Below are 25,912 nucleotides of genomic sequence, written 5' to 3'. Positions count from 1 at the left end.
CATGTTCGTAGGCAAATCGGAAGAGAGAGAGAAAAAAAAAAAGGTTTGTCAAATCGCCATAAAGGTCAGCCAAGACGGGATCGGCGGAGTCCAATAACCTCTCTCTCCCAAAGCGTACCGGAAAAACTCTCTCTTGAGTCTTGCCAAATATGAACGTATATTTATTATTCTTCCTATACTCGTGAGCCACGTGGTCCCATACCGATAGATTCGATGGTCCGACCGTCCCCACGGACGGTGTCGCCTTCCCGCGCCTTCTCCCATCCCAATATTTCAAAGTCAACAATCGTTTGCAGAGTCCTCAGTCTATACCCATCCCTCTCCATCCCCACCTCTCTCTCTCTCTCTCTCTCTCTCTCTCTCTCCTCTGTTTTGCCGTCTGATTTCCTTCCCTACTCCACGCCATATCGGTCTCACCCTCTCGCCCCGAATTATTCCGGCACCTTGCTTCGTATATTCCCCTTATTCCTCGCTGTCCCCGTCATATTTATTCAACCACGGGGGAGAAGCGTGTGTACCGGGTGTGGAGGCGTGAGGACAGGTGAGAACAGGGGAGGAGGAGGGGAGAAGAAGCGGAGCGACAGGAGGGATGGGATGGCGGAGGGATTCTCGCCGGCTTGGTGTTGCTCTGGCTTTGTCTCTGGTGGTGGTGGTGGTGGAGCTCGCAGGGCGGTGCCATGGAGGAGTCACCAGCTCCTTTGTGCGGAAGACGGAGAAGACTGTCGATATGCCGCTTGATAGTGATGTCTTCCGTGTCCCCCCTGGCTACAATGCCCCCCAGCAGGTCTTAAATTTTGTTCCTTTGATCGTTTTTTTCCTGATATTTTGGCTCTGTCCCAGTTGTTTTTCCTCCGGTCATTCATGTTTTTTTTTTTTTTTTAAAATAAATCTGTTATAGTTCCTCATATTTATTCCTTTGATATTTTGGCTCTCCTATTTTTTAAGTTTTTTCTACTACGCTTAGTTTAATCTGTTCTTAGCTCGATGATCTGAGATTTCGTTCTTTTAAGTTCCACTTTCGATCTCTGATTACAGGGCTTCTGTGATTTTCTTTTTAAAATTTTTCTAATGCTCACTTCTTAATTTGGTTCTACCAACATGGATTTTGGCCCATTAGTTCTTGGCTTGATGTCCTTAATGATCTCTATTTGTTGTTACTGTTACTTTTTTATTTTTTTTATTTTTTTATTAAGTTGGTATTGGTAATCTGCCCTCAATTTGGCTCTACATAGGTTTTTGCTTTATCGAGTCCTCTTATTCTTTTTATTTTTATGTAACTCTGTTTTCTTTTCCAGTCCTTAATTCTTCTTTTCCTACCTAATGAGTTTCTGCATCCTTTTGCTTCATATGTTTGTTATATCCTTCAGGATGTTTGGTTATTAATGTTTTTATTACTCGCCTTCACTAGAATTGACTGTGTATTTGAACTTTGGTATGTAATTACACTTTGATGCTGAGGTTCTGGTCTCCGATCCATCGTGTTGATGCGCTGGCATTGACACTGGTACTGGCTTGTTTGTTTGGATTCCAAAAATATTAATCTTCTGTTTATTGTTTCAAAGGTTCATATAACTCAAGGCGACCAAGATGGTGCGGCGATCATTGTATCATGGGTGACTCAGGATGAACCTGGCTCCAGCGCGGTGCTTTATGGGACTGATAAGAACAAGCTCGAATTCTATGCTGAGGGAAAGTATACACGATATAAGTTCTATAACTATACTTCCGGCTACATCCATCACTGCACTATCAGGAATTTGAAGGTGATTTGGCAATCTCAACCTCTCATCTTCTTCTGCGATGAATTTTCACTGATGAATCCTCATCTGTGACATTAAACTCGAACACTAAGGGTGATCGATAATATTTTAGGTAATCAAACACAAGTTTACAATTAGAGGAGTTTTGGAATTCAAAGTAATGCAAGTTCTTGTTGCTTTGCAGCATGACACAAAATACTACTATGCAGTTGGGATTGGCAATAAATTGCGGCAGTTCTACTTCATGACCCCTCCTAAAGTTGGTCCTGATGTACCATATACATTTGGTCTTATAGGTATTTCTAGTTGTCCTCTCTCTCTCTCTCTCTCTCAAAGTAATTTGACAAAAAAACCTTCTAATCTATAAGTTTATGTTAATTGTGGATACCATGGACATATGTTTTGTACAATATTCAACGTTATCAATGCTAGAGACTGACCATGCATTCCTGCATTTCAGAGAGTGAAAACATGGACCGTGTTTCAAGTGACATTTTATTTAGATGCAGTTCTCATGACGTACATTTATAAATGCTACCTTGTTGACTGTAAATCTAAGAAAGTACTTATTTGGTGTTATTTATTGTGGTATCAAACAATTAATATAAACTTATTGATTAGAAGGTTTCTATTGCTGCCTACCGAATCCAATAAGATAACTATATCGGTGTTCCATCAGAAAAAATGCTATTGTCTTCAGAAAATGATGCTTTTGAAATGAATATGATTTTCTAGCGGGGTTTTCCTGGAAGCTTCCATTTTTTTTCTTGTTGAGCAAATGGTGGTGAACCACACACAATTTACCTGAAGTAAAATGAGTTGAAGGTATTCTATTGACATGCAATTGTTTCTCTTCAAGGATTTTTACAGACATTCCTGTCAATCAAGAAAAACCCTTGATTCCATTTCCTTTGTGTAATTCCGATTGAATCTATCATGATAGGAATTGTAAAAAAAATTAAAATTAAAGTGATACTGTCATATTTGACATGACAGATGTTGAGGTCTTTAGCAACTTGATGTTTGTAAAGAGAGTTTGAATCTCATTACTTTTTTTTAAAAAAGAAATTTTTTAGAATCATTTTCACCCTCCTTGGCTTTCTATTATGTGTGGGAATTTTTTCTTTGCCTTTTTTTTTATTGAAATTTTTATTGAAAGTAACATTCTAATGTTTGACATTATATTCTGTACTCAGAAAACATTTAGCTTTTGCTCCTTTTTTTCCTTCAGCATGAAAAGGAGTTATCTTACAGTTTAGCTATATATTCCATGAACATATATGCACAATTGATTTATCTCTATGTGCTCCAAGATCATAAGGCTTGCGGGTGTATGTGCCTTAAACTGTCGATGAAACTATGCTGCTGCTACTGAATATTTGCATGTTCTCACATGATTTTCATCTTTTCGGTATCATGTGCAGGGGATCTTGGACAAAGTTTTGACTCAAATAGCACACTTTCTCATTATGAATCAAATCCCAAGGCACAGGCCGTGCTATTTGTTGGAGACCTTTCTTATGCAGATAACTACCCAGATCATGACAATGTCAGGTGGGACACATGGGGCAGGTTTATTGAGAGAAATGCTGCGTATCAGCCATGGATTTGGGTTGCAGGAAATCATGAGATTGACTTTGCTCCTGAACTTGTGAGTAGAAAGTACATTGGTTCAAGTATATTTACTGCACAATATTTTCATTTATGTTATAACGTTAGATATCTTCTAGTGCAATAAAGCATCGACAGATGGTCATGCTAAGTTGATGATATCTACTAACAGCGGTTGGCTGGCATTTGTAGTTTGTGTCACTATCAGGAGTTAAACGACCTAAGAAAAGCACTGATTGTAAACTTTGAGACAGCTACGTAGTAAATCAGGAAGTGTATCTCAAGCATTAAGCATATTGTAGGGGTCTCTAGTTTTGCATCAATTGCATACCGAGAGAGGGATAACAGACTGGCATGGTATATACAAGTGTGACAAAGATCAGAGGACACTGCAATTGTGAGCAGGGCTTGAGTTTCCGTTGAAGGGTCAAGAAAAAGAAAGGAGAAATTTAGAAGAGTTGGATTAAACTTGTGAAAATTTGACAAAGATAAGAATGACAGAGGTAATTTTCATCCAAAATGGATGGGATGAAGCTGGATGGTTAAAGTTATGATGATATCGTGTTTATATTGACGACTAATTTGTTTGGAACAATTGGTTAGGGGTCACTAGATTTTATCAAGCTGTATGGTAGATTATACTGTTCATAAGATTTTGAGGCTCATGCTTGTTACTTCCTTTCATGTTCTAGGAAAATAAAATTTTATCTTATGGTTTTTATATGCAAATTTAATCTGATTTGATATTTAGAATTAGAAGTGAACAAGTTGGAGCATTTATATATTTGAGGGATTCAAAAGACTTAAATGTTCATATCTTTATTGCAGGGTGAAAATGTGCCATTTAAGCCATACAGTCACAGGTATCATGTTCCTTATAGGGCTTCTGGTAGCACATCTCCATTCTGGTACTCCATCAAACGGGCCTCAGCATACATCATTGTCCTGGCATCATATTCAGCTTATGGTAGGTATACATGATGCATTATTCTGATTTTTTAATGCATATTTAGCATTTTTGAAACATGATGCACCTTTCTGGTATTCATATATGATGCATCATATTTGGAATATCTTTTTTCTGAAATTTATATAAATTTTCCAGAATAAGTTTGACATGATGAAAGAATTTTACTATCTTTGTATGCATTTATTCATCAGCTTTATTATGGTGGAATATAGGCATTTAGAACAACCTCCATCTGTGGAACTTATGCTTCCCTTTCACCATTACATCTTCGAAGTACAACATGGCTACACTTTGCATTTATTGTCCATTCAAACTTGCAGAAATTGAATGTGTAGTTTCCTGAAGTCAATAGCATGCCATAGACTGCACACAACTTTGGAATTACATTACAATAAGTTACCTTAACTAGTTTTCTTATGTTGGAATTATACAAAGTCACTCCTACACAGCACACTAACATTTGCAATGTCAACCACTGGCATGAAAAAAATTAGAAGGGATCCAGATAATAATCCGTATCACATTAACTTATGTCATTCTGATTATTGCACCTGACTTTTGGTAAACTGGGGTTTGTTGATACCTTATTAATGGTTAAATATGTTCTGATTATTCTTTTTTACTTCTTCATTTATTCATATTTATTTATTTATCTGTATTTATATTTTATTTTATTGTTGGTGTTTGGGGGGGGGGGGGAGGGGGGATCTATGGCCAAGCCATTTCTTCTGCATTTATATTTTATGTTATTAGGGGGAAGGGGGATCCTTGTTAGTGCTCTGCATTTCATCTCAACAATGATATTAAGTCATAACTGATCAATAAACCAAAGAGTTACAGGTCCATTTCTTCTACAACGGTTATTTGATGCTTTTTTTTTTTTATATCATTCAGGTAAATACACTCCTCAATACGAATGGCTTGAAGCAGAGCTACCCAAAGTAAACAGAAGTGAGACACCATGGTTGATTGTTCTCATGCATGCACCATGGTATAATAGCTACAACTATCACTACATGGAAGGAGAAACCATGAGAGTAATGTATGAGCAATGGTTTGTAAAATACAAAGTTGATGCTGTATTTGCTGGTCATGTCCATGCCTATGAGCGCAGTGTAAGTGCATATCATTCTGCCTAATCATCTTCTACTCTCTTGCACCATTTCATAAGCACAAGTTTCCAGTTCACCACTGCCTTTTGCTAGATATGGGATTATTTATGCATGACCAGGAATTTCTGTTTTTTGCATACTAAATCAAGCGTTGCTTCCTACACAAAAACACACATCTTAATTTATGACCTTTTAATTTGTCCCAATTATTTATTTGCTTTTCATGGCTGTGCTATTGGAATTAAAAAGCTATTAGAAAAGAGCCTCTGCCAGGTTGCCTATACTCCATTCGATTTAGGTTTCTGTTAACATCAATGGTGTGCCATGTATGACAAGTTATACTAAGAGCGATAATTTATGTATTAGCAAGAACTACAACCATATGGTGCTTTAACATTTGAGTTGGTCTGTTGGGAAGTCCTCTTCTATTGAGTCTTCCTGCCTAAGGTCTTTCTTTGAGTAGTTTCCTACTCCATAGACAGTTCTTGTTGGTCTTGTTTTACCTCCACCATCCTAGGTCATGAACAAATCTGATGATTTGATGGTTCTGTTTTGCAGTATAGGATATCAAATATCGCATACAATATCGTGAATGGGAAATGCAAACCAGTTCCTGACCAATCAGCTCCTGTATACATCACCATAGGTGATGGTGGAAATCTCGAAGGGCTCGCGACTAAGTAAGACAAATACAAGATCTATAATTATCATTTCATTCCCTCGCTGTTTTCGTAACATTTTGCTGATGCGATCGGACCTAGTGATTCTTCATGGACTGATCGAGTTTTTTTCATCCACAATGCAGCATGTCAGAGCCACAGCCCAGTTATTCAGCTTACAGGGAAGCCAGTTTCGGTCATGCTATTTTTGACATCAAGAATCGGACCCATGCTTATTATACTTGGCACCGCAACCAGGATGGTAATGCAGTTGCTGCTGATTCCATGTGGTTTTACAACAGATACTGGCACTCTATTGATGATTCTACTACATCTGCTACATAAGTTGATCCACTAGTTCTGAGTCTTTGGAAATAAAACTTTGTCTCAAATTTTGAGGCAGGCTTGGATACTTCTCCTTTCTTCGTTACTTCTCTACTTCACCTTTGAATCGAAAATCTTGTAACAGAATACTCTGCCCATTTAAATAGCTTATTTGTTGCTTTGTCAATAATCATAGTTTGGAGACTATGATGTTGATATGGAGTTGGTTCTGAATCAACAAATCACTGGTCTGAAAGACTAGCTTCATTTCAATGAAGGAATTCTAGAACTTGTGTGATTGCGAAGGTCCAGTTAGCTCAGTTATGATAACTTGCAATAGTGCTTAACATAAATTGGATCAAGTTAATTAATTTGCTCAAGTGATTCATAAATTTATTAATATATTGATTAATAGTATTTATAAATAATAATATATTTAATATATCAATATATTCATTAATAAATAATTAAAAAATATTTATTAATTATCAATAAGTCTAGCATAGGATTTATTAACAATTAATATATTTGTTTATATACCAAAATTTGTTAAAATTTATTTATAATAAGAAATATGTTTTCTATTATATGTATAATTAATTTAATAATCTTTATTAACAAGCAAATATATTTCAATATTTGAAATAGCTAATATTGACAATGTTATATAAGTGGACCACAAATGGTTAACAAATGGATCGAGAAAAAATATTGTTACTCGAATTGTTTATTCAAGAATATTCTTAAAAACATGGTAATATTTCCATATAAGATTACCTTTAACTAAATACAATAATTTTTTCAATATTATTTTTATAGTAAATTTTCCTTAACCAAATGTAGTAATTTTTTCCCCCATTTATCAGATTATCGTGTAATAAGACCTAAGGTAAGCCAAAATACGACCGGCGGAGTTCAATATCCTCTCTCCCAAGATGTACCAAAACGAACCTCACCTCACTTCCCAAATATAAATAGATATTTTATTATTCGTTCCTGTACTCAAGTGAGCTGCATGAGTCCCACACGATGGACTCGACGGTGTCACCGTCCCGGCGTTCCCTGTCTCCTTCCCGCTCCTTCTCCCATCCGAATATTTCAAAGTCAACGAACGTTTCCAGACCCCTCAGTCTATATCCATCCCTATCTATTCCCACCTCCCTCTCTCTCCTGTTTTGCCGTGTAATTTCCTTCCCTATTCCACTCCATATCGGTCTCACATTCTCTCTCCGTATTATTCCGGCACGTATCTTCGGGTGTGTACCGAGTGAGGAAGTCTGAGGACAGGTGAGAAACAGGGGAAGAGGAGGGTAGAAGAAGCGGAGTGACAGGACGGATGGGGTGGCGGAGGGCTTCTCGCCGGCTTGGTGTCGCTCTGGCTTTGTCTCTGGTGGTGGTGGAGCTCGCAGGGCGGTGCCATGGAGGAGTCACCAGCTCCTTTGTGAGGAAGACGGAGAAGACTGTCGATATGCCACTCGATAGTGATGTCTTCCGTGTTCCCCCTGGCTACAATGCCCCTCAGCAGGTCTTCAGTTGGCTCCGGTCCGCTTAAAACTTGTTCCTTTGATCACTTTTCGGTCTGTGGTTGTTTGATTTCTGTGTTTATCTTTTTTCTGATATTTTGACTCTATCCATGTGGTTTTTCCGTTATCCATTTTTTTTGGTCTGTCATAGTTCCTGATATTTGTTCCTTTGGTATTTTGGCTCCCATTATTTTTTATTAGTTCAATCTGTTCTTAGCATCTGAAATTTCGTTCTTTTGGTTCCCCTTTGGATCTTTGATTATAGGGTTTCTGTTATTTTCCTTTTAAAATTTTTCTAATGCTCCCTTCTTAATTTGGTTCTACCAAAATAGATTTTGCTCCATTAGTTCGTGGCTTGATGTCCTTAATCATCTCTATTTGTTGTTACTGTTTTTTTTTTAAAGTTGATTTATTGGTAATCTATACTCAATTTGACTCTACGTTAGGTTTTTGCTTCCTCTTATTCTTTTTTATTTTTATATAACTCTGTTCTCTTTTTCCTTTTTCCGTTCAGTCCTTAATTCTTCTTTTCCTACCTAATGAGTTTCTTTCTCCTTTTGCATTATACGTTTGTTATATCCTTTCATGATGTTTGGTTGTTCATGTTTTTATTACTTGCCTTCACTAGATTGACTGCGTATTTGAACTTTGGTATGTAATTACGCTTTGATGCTGAGGTTTTGGTTTCCGATTCATCGTGTTGATGCGCTGGCATTGACACTGGTACGGGCTTGTTTGCTTGGATTCCAAAAATATTAATCTTCTGTTTATTGTTTCAAAGGTTCATATAACTCAAGGCGACCATGATGGTGCGGCGATCATTGTATCATGGGTGACTCAGGATGAACCTGGCTCCAGTGCAGTGCTTTATGGGACTGATAAGAACAAGCTCGAATTCTATGCTGAGGGCAAGTATACACATTATAAGTTCTATAACTATACTTCTGGCTACATCCATCATTGCACTATCAGGAATTTGAAGGTGATTTGGCAATCTCTAACCTCTTGTCTTCTTCTGCTATGAATTTTCACAGCTGAATCCTCATCCATGACATTAAACTCGAACACTAAGCATGCTCGATAATACTTTTGGTAATCAAACAAAAGTTTACAATTAGAGGAGTTTGGAATTCAAAGTAATGCAAGTTCTTGTTGCTTTTCAGCATGACACAAAATACTACTATGCTGTTGGGATTGGGCATACAATGCGACAGTTCTGGTTCATGGTCCCTCCCAAAGTTGGTCCTGATGTACCATATACATTTGGTCTTATAGGTATTTCTAGCTGTCCTCACACACTCTCTCTCTCTCAAAATAATTAGACAATCTTCTTATGACGCCAATATAGTTATCTTATTGGATTCTGTAGGCAGCAAAAGAAACCTTCTAATCTATAAGTTTACTTCAATCGTGGATACCACAGAAATATGTTTTGCATAAAATTAAACGTTTTTAATGCTATAGATGACCATGCATGCCTGCATTTCAGAGAGTGAAAACATGGACCATGTTTCAAGTGACTTTTTATATGGATGCAGTTCTCATGACGTACGTTTATAAATGCTACCTTGTTGACTATAAATCTGAGAAAGTGCTTATATGGTGTTACTTATTGTGGTATACACAATTAATTTAAAATTATTGATTATAAGGTTTCTTTTGCGGCCTACTGAATCCTATAAGATAACTGTATTGGTGTTCCATTAGAAAACAGATACTATCATCTTCAGAAAATGATGTTTTTGAAGTGAATATGATTTTCTTATTTTTCCTTGAAGCTTCCATTTTTTTTTTTCTTTTTGAGCAAATGGTGGTGAACCAGGCACAAATTAGCTGAAGTAAAATGAGTTGAAGGTATTCTATTGACATGAGATTGTTTCTCTTGAACGATTTCTACAGACATTCCTGTCAATCAAGAAAGACCATTGATTCCGTTTCCTTTATATAACTAAGATTGAATCTATCATGATAGGAATTATAAGAAAAGGTTAAGTTAAAGCGACACTGTCAGATTTGACATGACATATGTTGAGGTCTTTGGCAACATGATCTTTGTAAGTAGAGTTTGAATCTCATTATTTTTTTTTAAGAAAACTTTTTTCAGAATCCTTTTCTCCCTCTTTGGCTTTCTATTATGTATGGGAATATTTTCTTTGAATTTTTATTGAAATTAGCGTTCTAATGTTTGACAATATATACCCTACTCAGAAAACATTTAGCTTTTGCTCCCTCTTTTCCTTCAGCATGAAAATGAGTTATCTTACAGTTCAGCTATATATTCCGTGAACATATATGCACAATTGTTTTATCTATATGTGTTCCAAGATCATAAGGCTTGTGGGTGTATGCTATTTCTACTGAATATTTGCATGTTATCACATGATTTTCATCTTTTCATACCATGTACAGGGGATCTTGGACAGAGTTTTGACTCAAATAGCACACTTTCTCATTATGAATCAAATCCGAAGGCAGAGGCAGTTCTATTTGTTGGAGACCTTTCTTATGCGGATAACTACACGAATCATGACAATGTCAGGTGGGACACATGGGGCAGGTTTATTGAGAGAAGCGCTGCGTATCAGCCATGGATTTGGGTTGCAGGAAATCATGAGATTGACTTTGCTCCTGAAATTGTGAGTAGAAAGCGTATTGCATCTATATATGTTTTTGATCATTGGTTAGCTTTAAGTACTATTTATTGCACAATATTTTCACTTATGTTATAAAGTTAATTTATTATTTATGTTATAACGTTAGATATCTTCCAGTGAAATAAAGCAAGGACAGATGGTCATGCTAAATTGACGATTTCTGCTAACAGTAGTTGGCTGGCATTTGTATTTTATCATTGTCAGAAGATAAAGGACTTAAGAAAAGCTTTGATGCATACTTTGAGAAAGCTATGTGGTAAATCAGGAAGCGTATCTCAAGCATTCATATTGTAGAGGTCTCTAGTTTTGCATCAATAGCTGACTGATAGAGGGATAACAGATTGGCATGGTACAAACATGTGACACAAAAACCAGAGGGTGCTGCAATGATGAACAGGGGTTGGGTTTCTGTTGAAGGGTTAAGAAAAAGAAAGGAGAGATTTAGAAGAGTTGGATGAAACTTGTAAAAAATTGACAAAGGTGAGAATGACAGAGGTAATTTTCATCCCAAATGGATGGGATGAAGCTGGATGGTTAAAGTTATGGTTGTATCATGTTTATATTGACGGCTAATTTGTTTGGGTCAAGTGGTTAGGGATCACTAGATTGAATAGAGACGTATGGTAAATTATACTGTTCATAAGATTAGAGGTTCATGCTTGTTACTTCCTTTCATGTTCTAGGAAAATAAAATTTTATCTTATGGATTTTAAAAACAAATTTAAACTGATTTGATATTTAGAATTAAAAGTGAACAAGTTGGAGCATCTATATATTTGAGAGATTTAAAAGACTTAAATGTTCATATCTTTCTTGCAGGGTGAAAAAGTGCCATTTAAGCCATACAGTCACAGGTATCATGTTCCTTATAGGGCTTCTGGCAGCACATCTCCATTCTGGTACTCCATCAGACGGGCCTCAGCATACATCATTGTCCTGGCATCATATTCAGCTTATGGTAAGTATACATGATGCATTATTCTGATTTTTTAATGCATATTTAGCATTTTTTGAAACATGATGCATCTTTCTGGCATTTGTATGTGTTGCATCATATTTTGAATATCTTTTTTCTGAAATTTATACAAAATTTTTCAGAATAAGTTTGACAGGATGAAAGAATTTTACTGTTCATTAGCTTTATTATGGTGGGGTATAAGCAACCGAAGTTTTTGATCAAGTGGTTCCTTACCATCTTTCTTTTCTGTCCATTAGAAGCTTACCTCTTGTCTCCATCTGTGGAACTTATGCTTCCCTTTCACCATTATATCTTCGAAGTACAACATGGCTACACTTTGCATTTATTGTCCATTCAAACTTGGCGAAATTGAATGTGTAGTTTCCTGAAGTTAATAGCTTGCCATATACTGTACACAACTTTGGAATTAGATTACAAGAATTATATAAAGTCACCCCTACACAACACACCCACATTTGCAATGTCAACCATGGCATGAAAAAATTTAGAACGGATGCAGATAATAATCCGTATCACATTAACTTATGTCATTCTGATTACTGCACCTGACTTTTGGGAAATTGGGGTTTGTTGATACCTTATTAATGGTTAAATATGTTCTGCTTATTCTTTTTTACCTCTTCATTTATTCATTATTATTTATTTATCTGTATTTATATTTTATTTTATTGTTGGTGGGGAGAGGGGGGATCTATGGCCAAGCCATTTCTTCTGTATTTATAATTTATGTTATTAGGGGGAAGGGGGATCCCTGTTAGTGCTCTGCATTTCATCTGAACAGTGGTATTAAGTCATAACTGATCAATAAACCAAAGAGTTCAGGTCTATGACCAAGCCATTTCTTCTACTACAGTTATTTGATGCTTTTTTTTTTGTATCACTCAGGTAAATACACTCCTCAATGCAAATGGCTTAAAGCAGAGCTACCTAAAGTAAACAGAAGTGAGACACCATGGTTGATGGTTCTCATGCATGCACCATGGTATAATAGCTACAACTATCACTACATGGAAGGAGAAACCATGAGAGTAGTGTATGAGCAATGGTTTGTAAAATATAAAGTTGATGCTGTATTTGCTGGCCATGTCCATGCCTATGAGCGCAGTGTAAGTGCATGTCGTTCTTCTACTCTCTTGCATGTTTCATGAGCACAAGTTTCCAGTTCACCACTGCCTTTTACAATATATGGGATTGTTTACTCATGACCAGAAATTTCTGTTTTTTGCATAACTAAATCGACCGTTGCGTCCTACACAAAAACACACATCTTTATTTATGACCTTTTAATTTGTCCCAATTATTTATTTGCTTTTCATGGCTATGTGCTATTGGAATTAAAAAGCTGTTAGAAAAGAGCCTCTGCCAGCTTGCCTATACTCCATTGGATTTAGGTTTCTGTTAAACATCGATGGTGTGCCATGTATGACAAGTTATACTAGGAGCGATAATTTATGTATTAGCTAGAACTACAACCATATGGTGCTTTAACATTTGAGTTGGTCTGGTGGGAAGTCCTCTTCGATTGGAGTCTTCCTACCTGAGGGCTTTCTTTGAGTAGCTGCCTACTCCATAGACAGTTATTGTTGGTCTTGTTTTACCTCCACCATCCTAGATCATGAACAAATCTGATGATTTGATGGTTCTGTTTTGCAGTATAGGATATCAAATATTGCATACAATATCGTGAATGGGAAATGCACACCAGTTCCTGACCAATCAGCTCCTGTATACATCACCATAGGCGATGGTGGAAATTGCGAAGGGCTCGCGACTAAGTAAGATGAATACAAGATCTATAATTATCATTTCATTCACTTGCTGTTTTCTTAACATTTTGCTGATGCGATCAGAACTAGTGATTCTTCCTGGACTGATCCAGTTTTATTCATCCACAATGCAGCATGTCAGAGCCACAGCCCAGTTATTCAGCTTACAGGGAAGCCAGCTTCGGTCATGCTATTTTTGACATCAAGAATCGGACCCATGCTTATTATACTTGGCACCGCAACCAGGATGGTCATGCAGTTGCTGCTGATTCCATGTGATTTTACAACAGATACTGGCACTCTGGATGATTCTACTACATCTGCTACATAAGTTGAGCCACTAGTTCTGAGTCTTTGGAAATAAAAATGTCTCAAATTTTGAGGCAGGCATGGATACTTCTCCTTTCTTCGTTACTTCTCTACTTCACCTTTGAATCGAAAATCTTATAGCGGATTACTCTGCCCATTTAAATAGCTTATTTGTTGCTTTGTCAATAATCATAGTTTGGAGACTATGATGTTGATATGGAATTGGTTCTGAATCTACAAATCACTGGTCTGAAAGATTAGCTTCATTCAATGAAGGAATTCTAGAACTTGTGTGATTGCGAGAAGGTCCGGTAGCTCAATTATGATAACTTGCAATAGTGCTTAACATAAACTGGATCAAGTTAAGTAATTTGTTCGAGTGATTCGTGAATAGTTACAATGAAACCAGTTTGCAATGAAACCAGTTTGCAATGCGGATAAGTTAAGAATTCAATTTGACAATTTATTGGAAGAACAAAAGGCAAGGAGGAAGAGTACATAAAGGAAAATAACCATTTATTGGGTAAGTTCTTGACTGGCTCAACTCCTTGACCGTCAAATGTTTTCTTTACAACTATGCGCAAAGCAACCTAAGCAACTTCAGAAGTTAACAAAATATATTTCCACGTTTTATCCAAAGCAAAACTCTGTACCCCTCCTTTTCTGCTTTTTTTTAAAAGGTAAAGCAAAATCAGTTTGTTAACAAAGAGAGAACAAAGAGTGGACTGCAAATTACGTGATCAAGTGAACCAACAAATGAAGCAATCCTGAATCCAGACCGAAATGGATCGAATCAATCAAGTCCACCTAATTAAAACAGGTTAGAAACGACAGGTTACCTGCCTGCTTCTCAGCTGCACTACCAAAAAGACCATATCAATAGTTTTATCATTTAATTTCCTGTAACTTATTGGATCTTCTAGGGAGTTGGGAGTTTCCATCTGTGGAATTTTGATGAGCAGAAATGGAAGAAGATGGACAAAGAAAGACTTTGGGGATTCATCTATCTATTTCAAAACAAAAGAGAAGAAGTTTCTTCTTCTTTTTTTTCTCCATCTTTTGAGAAGAAACAAAAGAAGGGAGATTTTAACAACAAAATGAACTTTGACTTTAGAAAGTAAATAGTAAGCAAATCATCGACATTCCTTGCAGTTCATTCCTTGGACAATGCTACCTCCCATGGACCAGATCAAAGCAAATGGCATCGACCAGACCCAAATAAACCATTAATCAACTCGGAATTTTTTTATGGAAAATCAGCTTAGAAATTGGGCTACTCCAACAGCTTGGTTATCCCGTTCCCTTTGATGGATAAGAATTGGTGCAATGCATGAAGGTTAGGTGAGTGTTGCATGAGGCTTGGGTCATTTCATAAGCACCATATCAGCACAAATAATTTAGCAGACGGGTATAGGGAGGTTTAAGTTTTCATAGGGAGAGAATCTATGTGGTATCATTGTATTTTCTGATTTTCAGTTTTTAAAAATTCAAACACAACAACTAAGACAAAAAAGCTGTTTGGTGGAGTAATTTTTTTTATTATATGAACTCTATGCCATTTTTTGAAAAAGTTATTAAATGCCATTTTTAATTTTTGAGAATAGAAGTAAGTTATATTTTACATGCCCAACAATCACTACTGCCACCTATATCACCATAATCGCGACCATTACGACCATAGTTACCACTGTCACCATGATCACCTCGTTTTGCTATACTAAGTGTATTTATATATGAATATTTTCCAAAAAATAGAATTTATTTCTTTAAATTTTAAAAATTAAACACAAAGATATCAAATGTTATCTTAATTTTTGCTTCATAGGGCAGTAAAAATCATATTTATGTCTGGGCACGATCTTACCCATAGTTTGAATAGGATCTCGCCAATAAATTGAGTACGATTTGAACACTGTAAATTTCTCTACATCGCCGATCAATGATCCATAATAGGTAATTGCCCCGTGCTTCCTTGTGGCATGAAACTGACTCAAACAACAATCAAACCAAAATAATAACCAAACATATTCCAGCTTAATTAAAACCATTCAATCTACTTGGCAATTAAATTCTGTGATTGCAATGATGGACTACTTTGTTGAATGAATACCAGTCAGCTGCGGATAACTAAAACCAAGAGTCATGAATCAGTTTGCCTTAGCCAATTAAATTAGGGTTTGAGAATGACTCGCATTGAAAGTCTCAAAATTTCGAAGCTTAGGTTCTCTTATGCTCTATTTTAACAAGAGAGGTCCAGCATCAAATCATCAACTAACCGATGATTGGACATGATAAAATATGTACCATCCCGGCCGGCTCCAATCATCTACTGTCACAGCAATACACAGGACGCAGGTGATATTTTCCATTTAATGAAACCAAAATAAAAACCAAACCGGCTCTGGCCTCTGGCTTAGTAAAATTCTTGATGAACGTTGAACCGCACTTCAGAGATCCCATTTCTCTTCTCTCTGAATGCAGCGGAGAAGAGGAGACTTCTCTCGCTCTCCCGCTTTAAATAAACCCCAAACCCTTGCAGACGAGATCCGAAATATTAGTTGTTGCTAGTAGCGAGCGAGTTCGATCTCATTCTCTGTCGGAAGAAGAGAGCGAGAGCGAGAGGGATGGAGGAGAAGGGGGAGGAATCTGAGGCGGAGAGAGAGAAGCCGGCTAGGGATCCGGAGTTCTGGAGCTGCCTCCTCCAGCCGCCGATCGCCCACAACGACCCCGATTACGTCGGGATCCGCCGCCTCCTCCTGCACCGCAAGGCTCGGTCCTCGCCGGCGATCGATCACCGGAAGGTACCTATCTCTCTGATCTATTGGTTGCGGTTTATATTTTGATGGATCTTTAGCGGATTCTTGTCAAGAAAATGATCGAATCTTTGGTAAATTTGGTAATTTATTGAATTTAATTGGATTCTTGTGTTAAAAGGAATGGAGATGCAATGGCAAAGGGTACGTGGCGTATCGGAATTTCATTCGCCGGCCAAGGAATTGGGAGAGTTCCGCTAACCAGAGCCAGCCGAGTACCCCGGGGCACAGGTTGGTGATCCGACGTGGTTGAGTTCGTGGGCCTGAAATGGAGTCAGAGGTGTTGAATTTGAAGTATATGGACAGAAGTAATTGAATGTTAGATGTCAAAGGCCCCATGCTTTAGAACCGCTTCTGAGAACTGCTAATTAATGTTTCGTTTGGTTGAAAAAGTTTCTATAGGAAAGATATTAGAAACTCAGCATACTTATAACTGAATGCTGTATAATTTTGTAATATCTTCAGTATGGATATCACATACTCAAATCTATCCTGAAAATTTTTGTCAGGTTGATTTCATTTTGCATGAGAAATGATCGAAATCTTTTTTATTAAGGGATAGGTGAAGCAAGTTTTTAGGCTTTTATTTATTGATTAAATTCTTCAACTCATCCATAACATGACAGACATTTGATATGACTGATATAGATATTTAATTTCATAGTGTCAAAGAATTGATTGGCTATCTCTGCCTGGTTGCATGTGAAATATGAAAAATAGAATATACTCTACCTAGAAAGCAGAAAAATACTTAGAATGTGCACATAAACAGAAATGTTGTATATATTCAGGCTTGCATACAAAAATTTATCTGCATCATCCAAGTAAAATTATTTTCTTTGAATTATTTCGGAAAGAGCCATACCATGTTCATATTGGATATGGTGATGTCAGTCAAAATCTAGGTAAAGTATATGCGTATATACTTTAACTTCTTATTGCTATGAAGTCTCTACTATAAAGTCTTCATTTTTGTTGAACTTTTTATTATCTTAACTCATGCACTTTTTTTTAAAAAAAAAAATTAATTGTGCTTTCACTCAAATCTGATATTAAGTTATTGTTGATGTATCAGTGGGCGTTGGGCTTCATCTCCAGGCCCGCAGTCTATTCTGTTTGAGGCAGACAGCTGGAGTTCTAGCAGGGTATGTGCTGCATTCTTGCATGCTTTCTTGTATTAACTTCGAGTAGTTTATTTTCTAAAAAAAAGTTTTCTCTCTAGAGTTATATAGCTTGTACTTTGCTTCACATTTAAATAACTAATCTGCACTATCTTTTCCTGTATTATGATTTAAATTTTGCTTCCTAATTCATTATGTAAACATTTTGACAGTATCATTTTTTTCCTGAAGGACTTAAGAAGTTCCAGCCAAGCTTTTAGCCATCGTGCAAGTTTCAGCTCGAGCATAAGTGATGCTGACCGTCAAGTTCGATTTGTTGAACCTGCATACTCATTTGTTGGAATGCACTGCATCTTTGACAACTGCAAAGCTTCAGGTGATTTTCAATGCATAAAACAGTGTTTTGTCACTATTTTCTTTTCTACTGTTCAAAGGAACAATATCTAATATAATTTTCCAATAGAAACTCACTGAAATGTTGTTTTGTCAGTAACAATCTTAAAATTTGGGCATATGAGTTCGGATTTACTTGCATATGGTGCATCAGATGGAAACCTGACAATTTGTCATGTCTCTGACCCACCTTCCATCCTTCAGCAATTAAGAGGACATTCAAAAGCCATCACAGGTTAGACTGCGTGTCAATTATCCAGAGCTCTATATTTATTATAACTCAAATTTTTTATTCCCGAAGAAAAGCTATCATATAATTTTCATATCTCGGCTTTATTGTATATTGCATTGTCACATGTGTTTCAATATATAATACATAGTAAATTATGGCTGAAATGGTGCTAGAACTAATGTTTAAAAATGGGCATCTCACACATCAAATAGAAGATAGAGGAAGAAGCAGAAAGTTCTTGAAAGTGAAAAAAAGGGATGCATCAATATTACATTCCGAGTACTTGGTATTTTCAATGCATTACAATATAGCTAGTATATGCATTGGTTAATGAGGAAACTTGGAAATCTGTTTTCCTAGAATTGGTGTCTAACAAATCTAGAACCTAGTAGAACTTGATTTTCTTGAACTTTTCATATGAAGCGAACCTACCCCACTTAATGCTTCTGTGCATCATCAAATAATTTTGTTCTTGAATCCTCTATGCATCCCTTCATGTAAAAGCATCTCTTTATTGTGCATAACTATTACTTTAGGGTGAGTATGGAACTCTTTACCTTATATTAATAATTGTTTTTTTATTGTCAAGGAATCAATTTTATGGTATTTGAGAGTACCTTAAATCTTGGTGATATTGGATAAAATATGATGATGGCATCCTACCATCAAATTGGTTAAGGTGTCATTTAGAGAGATGACATCCTCCACAATCTAGGGGTGGAAGCAAGGTTCGTAATATCACTACTAGACTATGTATCGATGCCATGCTAATAAACTATTAATTTTTCCGGAATGGGGGGCCAGGTCGGCGTACTGAGACTCGGTGCACCCCTCATACCGAATGACAGTTCGGCACTGGTACGGTATGATATGTTCGGTATAGGATGGTATGTATCGGTATGGCGGACCTTGGTTGGAAGTCACAATGAACAAGAGGACATTGAAAGTGAATGGAAGAGATCAAATTGCATGTATTCTATTAATCTATTTTTATGAATCAACATAAAATAACTGTTAAATATTCATATTAGTGTTGTTAAGCCAACACCAATTGTTTCTCTTCTTATCTCTCTTTATAGAAGTGTTATTATAAGCTTTGTCTAACCCTTGCAACATCTGCTAGAGTTTGTAATTTCATTTCACGTTTTTACACTCAATCTTCGAAATATGTCCAACCATTTTGCACAGTAGTCAACATTCATCTTGCACTTTATTTATATTAATATGTTTTAACAACTGTATATCTTCAGTTTAAATAATTGGGAATTATTCAATTGAATTTGTGACGTTGGTCACATGAAATTTTATGGTGATTTCACATCTTTTGCACCAATACTTGTTTCCTCTATTCCCAAATTGCTAACTAGATTACAGATTTTGATTTTTCATCTAACAATCAGTACATTGCTTCGTCCTCAATGGATAAGACTGTGCGAGTATGGGAAATATCTAAAGGTCATTGCATTCGAGTAATATATGGAGTTTCTTCCCAATTATCCATTCGCTTTCACCCGGTGAGTAAAGATTCATGTCACTCTTTCTTATTTTTCCTATATAAAGTATCAAGATATTTATGAAAACTGGTTTGTTGTTTCACCCACAGTGTGCCCACATGCTCTGTGTGCATGTGTTGCAAGGATTCTGCAATTTATATGTAATCAATATTGCAAATTAACTTGATTGATCATGCACTCTCATAACTGTTACTTGATTGATTGTTTTCTCTATCCAGTAACTTGTGAAACACCACATTTTGAATCTACTTTAGTCTAGAACCACAAAACACTCACTAGAAATTAATGCCACCTAATTTGCCAGCTCAATCTGGTGATTTTAGTTCCAAAAGCACATTTGCTTCATATTACTACTTAGTCTAATGTTGTTTGTTGGATATTGCAGCAAGAAGTTGCGATTCACAGCATAACTATATTATTTATATTTTTCAAGGCCATCTGTATCTTATAAATTATAAATACCTTTTTAGTTATATTAAATGCATTACCTTTTAGTAATTCAGTAGGCCGTTATGTGTTCCTTTGGGATCTTTTTTGTCAAATTATCAGACTCTTCTCTATTAAATTAATATTCTGCACTAAGGGGAATAATAAGAATCTTACAGGTGTCAATACCTGTATTGTCCCTGATACAGATCAAACTTCAACCAGCTTAAAGTATCTAATGCATTGAATAAGCTTTGTACATTTGATCTTGACCTGTGCAACTATCAGAAGATTACCGGATTGTCCTATCAGATCAAGAGTTCTGATTGTTATGTTCATCCATTCTCGTTCTGTTTTGTCGAAGCTGACCATGGCGTCACTATCAGCCCCAAGATAATGTTAGATTTCTCAAGAATAAGCTGATATAGAGTACTATGAGTAAGAGAATTTAGGAATGCCCCCCAGGCTTACATCCTTTACTATCAAGTTGAAAATCATGCATGTATGAGAGTTTTTCTTTTATAGTATTTGTTGCTTTATCTTTACATGTGCTGATTGGTTGCATCAATCTTGAGTCTAACATTAGGTATGTGCTGGCTTTGGCATATTACTAACATACTTGATTTTAGGGACTAACTTGGGTGTGGCTAGCATGGATCAAGGCATCTCGTAGTGGTGGCATTGCAGGCTTGATAGCTGAGACTGGCATGGTATCTGCAGTGCCTTGCTAGCAAGGTTCATAATCTCGATGCTAGATCCCATATAGGTAACATGTTGATACAGTGTCATTACATCTGTTATGGGGTCGGATTGGTGTACCAAGACTTAGTACACCGCTCAAACTGAGTGTTGGTTCAGTACTGGTATGGTACGGCATGTTTAGTATAGGATGGCATGCATCGGTATGGCATGTCTAGTACAGGATGGTATGCATCGGTATGGCAAACCTTGCTTGCTAATGATTCATATAATCTAGCATTACTATTGGCCAAGCATTGGCACGCTATTGTTACCATGCCTGGTGGAGTACATAGCATGTTCTATCATGCATGCTGACTAGCACTTTGATTAATAATTCTTAATACCAAGAATTTGAAAAATCATGAAAAATTTGAAAAAACACTGCACAAATTCACATCATTAATCTGACCTGAAATCTCCACACAGGTTTTAATACTGAATGCATAACTTTTGTAGTCATTGCTCTTTGCTGGAGCTCCTAGCATAACTTCACCCAAAATCTTCACACGGGTTTGCCTTGGAAAATTGCAATGGTATTGAAGGCATTGTACTAAGTAACCTCTTGATACTTCTTTAGAATTGCATGCTTTCATTCCTACATAAAGGTGATTATACCTTTAGCATCTGATGCTGAAGGATTTAATTGTATGACTACATGAAAATCTCTTATTATGTAATGCAAGTTTAGACTTTTCCATGGTGAAGTTTTGGGATACCATCTTCCATTTATGATTAGGCATGACAAAAGAATGCTTTTTTTGAAAATAGTTGCTGCCATTTACTTGGAAGTTCAACAGTCTGCCTATCAATTAGCTAGAGGCCAACCAACAGAAGGTTATCCTTCCTTAGTTGATGTGTGAATAATTGGAGCTTGTCAATGTCATTATTAAGAGTAGTCTTTCATGCCGAAGGTGCATTAGCCAGAACCTCCTCTTTTAGAGGCTATAGGCATAATGTTCTAATCTTCTCAACCTCAATGTTTTCTCATTCTTGGTTTTGCAAACAATGCGCCAAACTACAATATAAATTTTGGGAAGGGCAATGCTGCTACTTCTAGGACTGGATTTTGGTGTTTCTTGTTCCTTCAAGTGCCAGTCTGTACAAACAGGGAAGCAGTACCATAGATTTGACAGCTGAGAACAATATAAGCAAGCTTGTATATCTAGCAAATGAAGTTTGTCCTTCCATCAAGAAATCTGCAGTGACTAATTTGCAAGGTGGATAGAAGCGTCTGATAGTATCAACCAAAATAGAGAATTTTAGAAGTATTTTTAACTTACTAAACTGCTCCTTTCTTTGATCTTCTGAAGTCAGATGAATTTTCTCTTTGGATGTTCCAAATCTGCCACTATGCAATGGAGAAGGGTTGTGTCAAGCAAAAGTAACGATCTTTTGCTCTCTCTTTCTCTCTTGCCTTCCAAACCTATGGTAGTTGAAAAGACTTCACAAACACTTTGGACCAAAGATGGCACATATTTATGGGCTCTTGCTACTGAGACCATTTAGTGACCCTGAAACATGTAGTTATTTTCATTTATGGATTTCTTGGTTGCAATGGGTTGGTGGATGATCTTGGTTTGGCTCTTTAACTCCAAATTTTGTTGACTCGTAATCCTTCTACCTCTTCTTTGCTCATGGTTAACATAATTCATGTCATTTCAAAAAAATGTGTCACATTTTTTTTAAATGTTTACTATCTAGAAAAATATGAGATATTGGGTTATTATGTTGTCCAGAAATTGGAAATATATTAACACTGATTCTAAGCAGTCTTTGTAGATACGGCTTTATTTATGATCTGCTTGATGCTGGTTGCAGGTGAATAACAACTTGTTTTCAGTTGGCAACACAAACAAAGAAATCAATGTAAGGTTTTTATTCTGTCTCCATGCCATGTTTTATAGAATTTTATATTTCTCAAGATTGTGTTGGTAAGACAGAATGCTTTGTCCCACAAGGGGTCTAAAGCAAGAAAATTCTAGAGGTTTTCTCTCTTAGGAATTCCATATCAGTTTGTCATTTTCTTTTTCTTTCTTTTGACATAATTTGTTTTTTTTTTTTATTTTCTCTCTCTCCCCCCTTCTTACTATGTTTTAAATTATGCCTCAGGTTATCAATTTTAGCACCGGTCGGGTTATTAACAAACTTCTCTTTGAGAATGAAATAACAGCTATGGATAATGATCATACTGGTCAGCTTATTTTTGCTGGCGATGGACAGGTAGGGTCATATTAATTGAACCATGTCCATTAATTTAATGAAAGAATATATTGTATCCAGAATATTACAACTTGAGTGAACATCACAGGGATGTGTATACACTGTTAGCGTGAACTCCCATACAGGGTCCATATCCAGGTCCCATCGAAATAGGAGCAGCTGGAGCAAATCTCCAATCACAACTGTGCAGTATCGTACGTTTTCTCTTGTGGCACGAGGTCCTGTACTTCTTACATGTGTTCAAGATGGAAACATTTATTTCTTCAGGTTTTCTTTCATCTCTTGCATTGAAAATTCCATCAATCTGTATCTTAAGCTTTCGAGCTTTGTTTCAGTACTCATCTAGTTATGCTGTCTTGTGCAGTGTTGCCTTGGAGGTGAAAGGGTATTTGACTCTTCTGTGCGCTCTCAAATTAGCTCCCCGGGTGCACAGCATTCGCGCTTCTTTCTGCCCTCTACTTTCTCTTGAAAAAGGGGAATTTATTGGTACATATCACACTTAGAGGTTCCAATGGCCTGCGCTATTTGTGATACCTGAAGTAGTATTTTCATAATCACTGATTAAATATTTATTAGGTCCTAACATGCAAGATATTAGGAGATGGAGGAAGAGGTATTAAGAAGGAGATAAAACAATATCCTGGCAGATTGTCTTAGCAAAATAGGCTATTTGTATGTCTATCTTTTATTTCATGGTTGGAATAATGAAGCTTCGTATTTACCTTATAAAGGTCCTCTTGGTTGGTTGCAAGATTTACCATATCAATTGTACTGACGTACCGGTAGGCACCGGTACCGGCCAATAGTGCGAGCGCTCTTTCCCGCGTGCGGGCGCGCGGGGAAGCTGCGCTTGGGCTGATACGAACTGGCCCGGTTCTTACAGGTATCTGCTTGTACTGGTGCGAATCGGCAAGCCGCGCTTGGGCCGGTGCGAATTGGCCCGGTTCGCACTGGTACCGGTATAGTACGTGCGGAACCGGCGGCCGGTTCAGCAGACCTTGGTTGGTTGGAAGTTTGGAATAGAGCTTAAACCTTTGCTTTGCCAAAAAAATATCAGAAAAATGTTCCAATTGCAAAATTGATATTTGACCTCCATTTATCTTTCAAAAAAGATATCTGGCCTCCATTTTTGGATATGGTGGAACAATCACTTTCTGAAAAACCTAAGAACCATATTCACTTTAATTTTACAATTGCATCATATCTGAAGTGGTTGCATTCGCATCTTTGTCCACCTACATAAAGATAGTTGACTGGACAGTTAGAGCCCTTTGATCGTAACTGACAATCAGGCTTCAGTCTTGATTATATTCCGGATTATCATCCTTTTTGCTGGGGGCATATGGTCCTGCTTGATATGAAACAACACTTCAAACATGTGTCTACTTCGCATGCTCTTCCAGACTTACAGATATAATTTCTTTTTTTATTTCAGTTAAATGATCTTTTCTATGACAGTTGCACTTGCTTAATGATATAAATATTATTAGTATCTCTTTTTGTTCATTTCAGTAAACTCAGATTACTGACTAACTGATTTGCTGAACATTTAAGTTTCTGGCAGCGAGGATTCAAATGTTTACTTCTATGACTTAACTCGGCCAAAGCACACGTGTGTAAATAAGCTGCAGGTCTGCCCACTTTCTAGATTTTGCTGCATGCATAAAACCTCAGACTTCATGCCTGCGATGCTGATTTATTTGTTTCGGCAGGGGCATGGTTCTTCAGTTATAGGAGTTGCCTGGAATCATGGGGAGAACTTGTTGGCCTCTTCTGATTCAGATGGAACAGTGATTGTTTGGAAGCGAGCAAAGACAACTTGACTCTTCTGTGCACTGCCCTGGAATCCTATCGACTCTTCTGTGCACTGCCCTGGAATCCTATTGATCAACGCAGCCAAACATGACAATAGTCACAGGGACACATTGACAGCATCATGGCAATAGCATATCCTTTCTCTAATCTGCACAGATGTGGCCTGAAAAAATGACAGCTTCAGTTTTTCAAGTCGAGCCTTAATATGCCTATAGGCATCCAGAGTACGGAAAACTTATCTTGGTATTTGTTGTTGTGTAATTTTTTTTTGTTCTGTCCTCTTATTTTGTATTGCTATTGGGGCTTTTTCAGTCTTTGTATTGTATAGAATTCTTAGTATTGCATGCAGCGGGAAGAATGGTTTAGACAAACTTCAACATTTTTACAACTTCATGCTGTGTGATCTAGTGCAAATCACCTGTATCGGCAGCAGCAAACATGAGAATGTCACCTGGATATTGTTCTCTCTTTGGTACAGGCAAATTTTCGGTAAATAAAGGACAAATCGTTTTCCAATTTTTCTACTTACTATTTGATCTTATAAACACCAGAACACAAAAAGTTTGCTCTTTGTTATGAAAGTCACCCAGCTGGTTTATCGGACTCTTATGACTCCCTCTGAATTGGCATCATGAAATGTGCCACATAATGAAATAAAATGAGTGGTGCAATACAGCTGATAAACTTTTTTTAGAGAGAGAGCTACTCACCATGACTACCCAGGTCTAAATTTAGGACGCACCATCCAAATTGCTGTCATGCTACCATTAAGGTAATCTCCAAAAGCATTGCCCTTCCTGTTTTATTGTCTCTGGCATACCTTGGCTCGGTAGGATACATAAAGATCCATATTGAAGCAGTACATCTTTAGATATTGGTTCGGCAAACCTTACTCCTAGATATACACTTTAGTAGTTGGGGAAAATGTATCATGCTCCAAGACCAAGGTGGTAGTGTTAGCCACCCATAT

The 25,912-nt window shown here is 36.9% G+C and overlaps 3 protein-coding genes across 6 annotated transcripts; all 3 read left to right on the top strand.

The window, feature by feature from the left end:
* Positions 1–294: 294 nt before the first annotated feature.
* LOC103710155 (purple acid phosphatase 2-like) lies at positions 295–6,734 on the top strand. The gene is made up of 8 exons (XM_008795774.5): positions 295–784; positions 1,563–1,763; positions 1,945–2,056; positions 3,185–3,411; positions 4,200–4,338; positions 5,236–5,456; positions 6,012–6,133; positions 6,259–6,734. The coding sequence occupies exons 1-8, from the start codon at positions 590–592 to the stop codon at positions 6,455–6,457; spliced, it is 1,416 nt and encodes a 471-aa protein (XP_008793996.2). The 5' UTR covers positions 295–589; the 3' UTR covers positions 6,458–6,734.
* Positions 6,735–7,632: 898 nt separating this feature from the next.
* LOC103710158 (purple acid phosphatase 2-like) lies at positions 7,633–13,972 on the top strand. The gene is made up of 8 exons (XM_039134548.2): positions 7,633–7,961; positions 8,741–8,941; positions 9,123–9,234; positions 10,369–10,595; positions 11,433–11,571; positions 12,478–12,698; positions 13,246–13,367; positions 13,493–13,972. Exons 1-8 carry the CDS (start codon positions 7,773–7,775, stop codon positions 13,635–13,637), a joined length of 1,356 nt encoding a protein of 451 aa, XP_038990476.1. The 5' UTR covers positions 7,633–7,772; the 3' UTR covers positions 13,638–13,972.
* A 2,026-nt stretch (positions 13,973–15,998) lies between these two features.
* Positions 15,999–25,458, top strand: LOC103717803 (Transducin/WD40 repeat-like superfamily protein). 4 transcript variants are annotated; one of them, XM_039134543.3, is made up of 12 exons: positions 15,999–16,468; positions 16,602–16,711; positions 17,556–17,625; positions 17,833–17,977; positions 18,092–18,229; positions 19,601–19,740; positions 22,726–22,773; positions 23,017–23,127; positions 23,216–23,394; positions 23,492–23,613; positions 24,682–24,758; positions 24,840–25,458. In XM_039134543.3, the coding sequence occupies exons 1-12, from the start codon at positions 16,292–16,294 to the stop codon at positions 24,948–24,950; spliced, it is 1,428 nt and encodes a 475-aa protein (XP_038990471.1). In that variant the 5' UTR covers positions 15,999–16,291; the 3' UTR covers positions 24,951–25,458. The 4 variants fall into 4 exon arrangements, with proteins under 4 accessions (XP_038990471.1, XP_038990474.1, XP_038990475.1 ...); XM_039134546.3 differs by having other exon boundaries at positions 16,060–16,468; positions 24,692–24,758; XM_039134547.3 differs by having other exon boundaries at positions 16,060–16,468; positions 17,814–17,977.
* The last annotated feature ends 454 nt before the right edge of the window (positions 25,459–25,912 follow it).

The sequence above is a fragment of the Phoenix dactylifera genome, chromosome 1 (assembly GCF_051530095.1).
Source record: "Phoenix dactylifera cultivar Ajwa chromosome 1, Ajwa_hap1_PhDact_Kaust_v1.1, whole genome shotgun sequence".
NCBI lineage: Eukaryota > Viridiplantae > Streptophyta > Magnoliopsida > Arecales > Arecaceae > Phoenix > Phoenix dactylifera.
The sequence above is the reverse complement of the archived record's forward strand: the minus strand, read 5'-3'. Positions and strand labels throughout refer to the sequence as shown.

Excerpts from the sequence above, each read along its gene's own strand:
- LOC103710155 (XM_008795774.5), top strand. The coding sequence starts at position 590 with ATGGGATGGCGGAGGGATTCTCGCCGGCTTGGTGTTGCTCTGGCTTTG. Across the intron at positions 785-1,562 it reads GCTACAATGCCCCCCAGCAG|GTTCATATAACTCAAGGCGA; the intron begins GTCTTAAATTTT and ends ATTGTTTCAAAG. Across the intron at positions 6,134-6,258 it reads CTCGAAGGGCTCGCGACTAA|CATGTCAGAGCCACAGCCCA; the intron begins GTAAGACAAATA and ends TCCACAATGCAG.
- LOC103710158 (XM_039134548.2), top strand. The coding sequence starts at position 7,773 with ATGGGGTGGCGGAGGGCTTCTCGCCGGCTTGGTGTCGCTCTGGCTTTG. Across the intron at positions 7,962-8,740 it reads GCTACAATGCCCCTCAGCAG|GTTCATATAACTCAAGGCGA; the intron begins GTCTTCAGTTGG and ends ATTGTTTCAAAG. Across the intron at positions 8,942-9,122 it reads GCACTATCAGGAATTTGAAG|CATGACACAAAATACTACTA; the intron begins GTGATTTGGCAA and ends GTTGCTTTTCAG.
- LOC103717803 (XM_039134543.3), top strand. The coding sequence starts at position 16,292 with ATGGAGGAGAAGGGGGAGGAATCTGAGGCGGAGAGAGAGAAGCCGGCT. Across the intron at positions 19,741-22,725 it reads TATCCATTCGCTTTCACCCG|GTGAATAACAACTTGTTTTC; the intron begins GTGAGTAAAGAT and ends TGCTGGTTGCAG. Across the intron at positions 24,759-24,839 it reads CGTGTGTAAATAAGCTGCAG|GGGCATGGTTCTTCAGTTAT; the intron begins GTCTGCCCACTT and ends TTGTTTCGGCAG.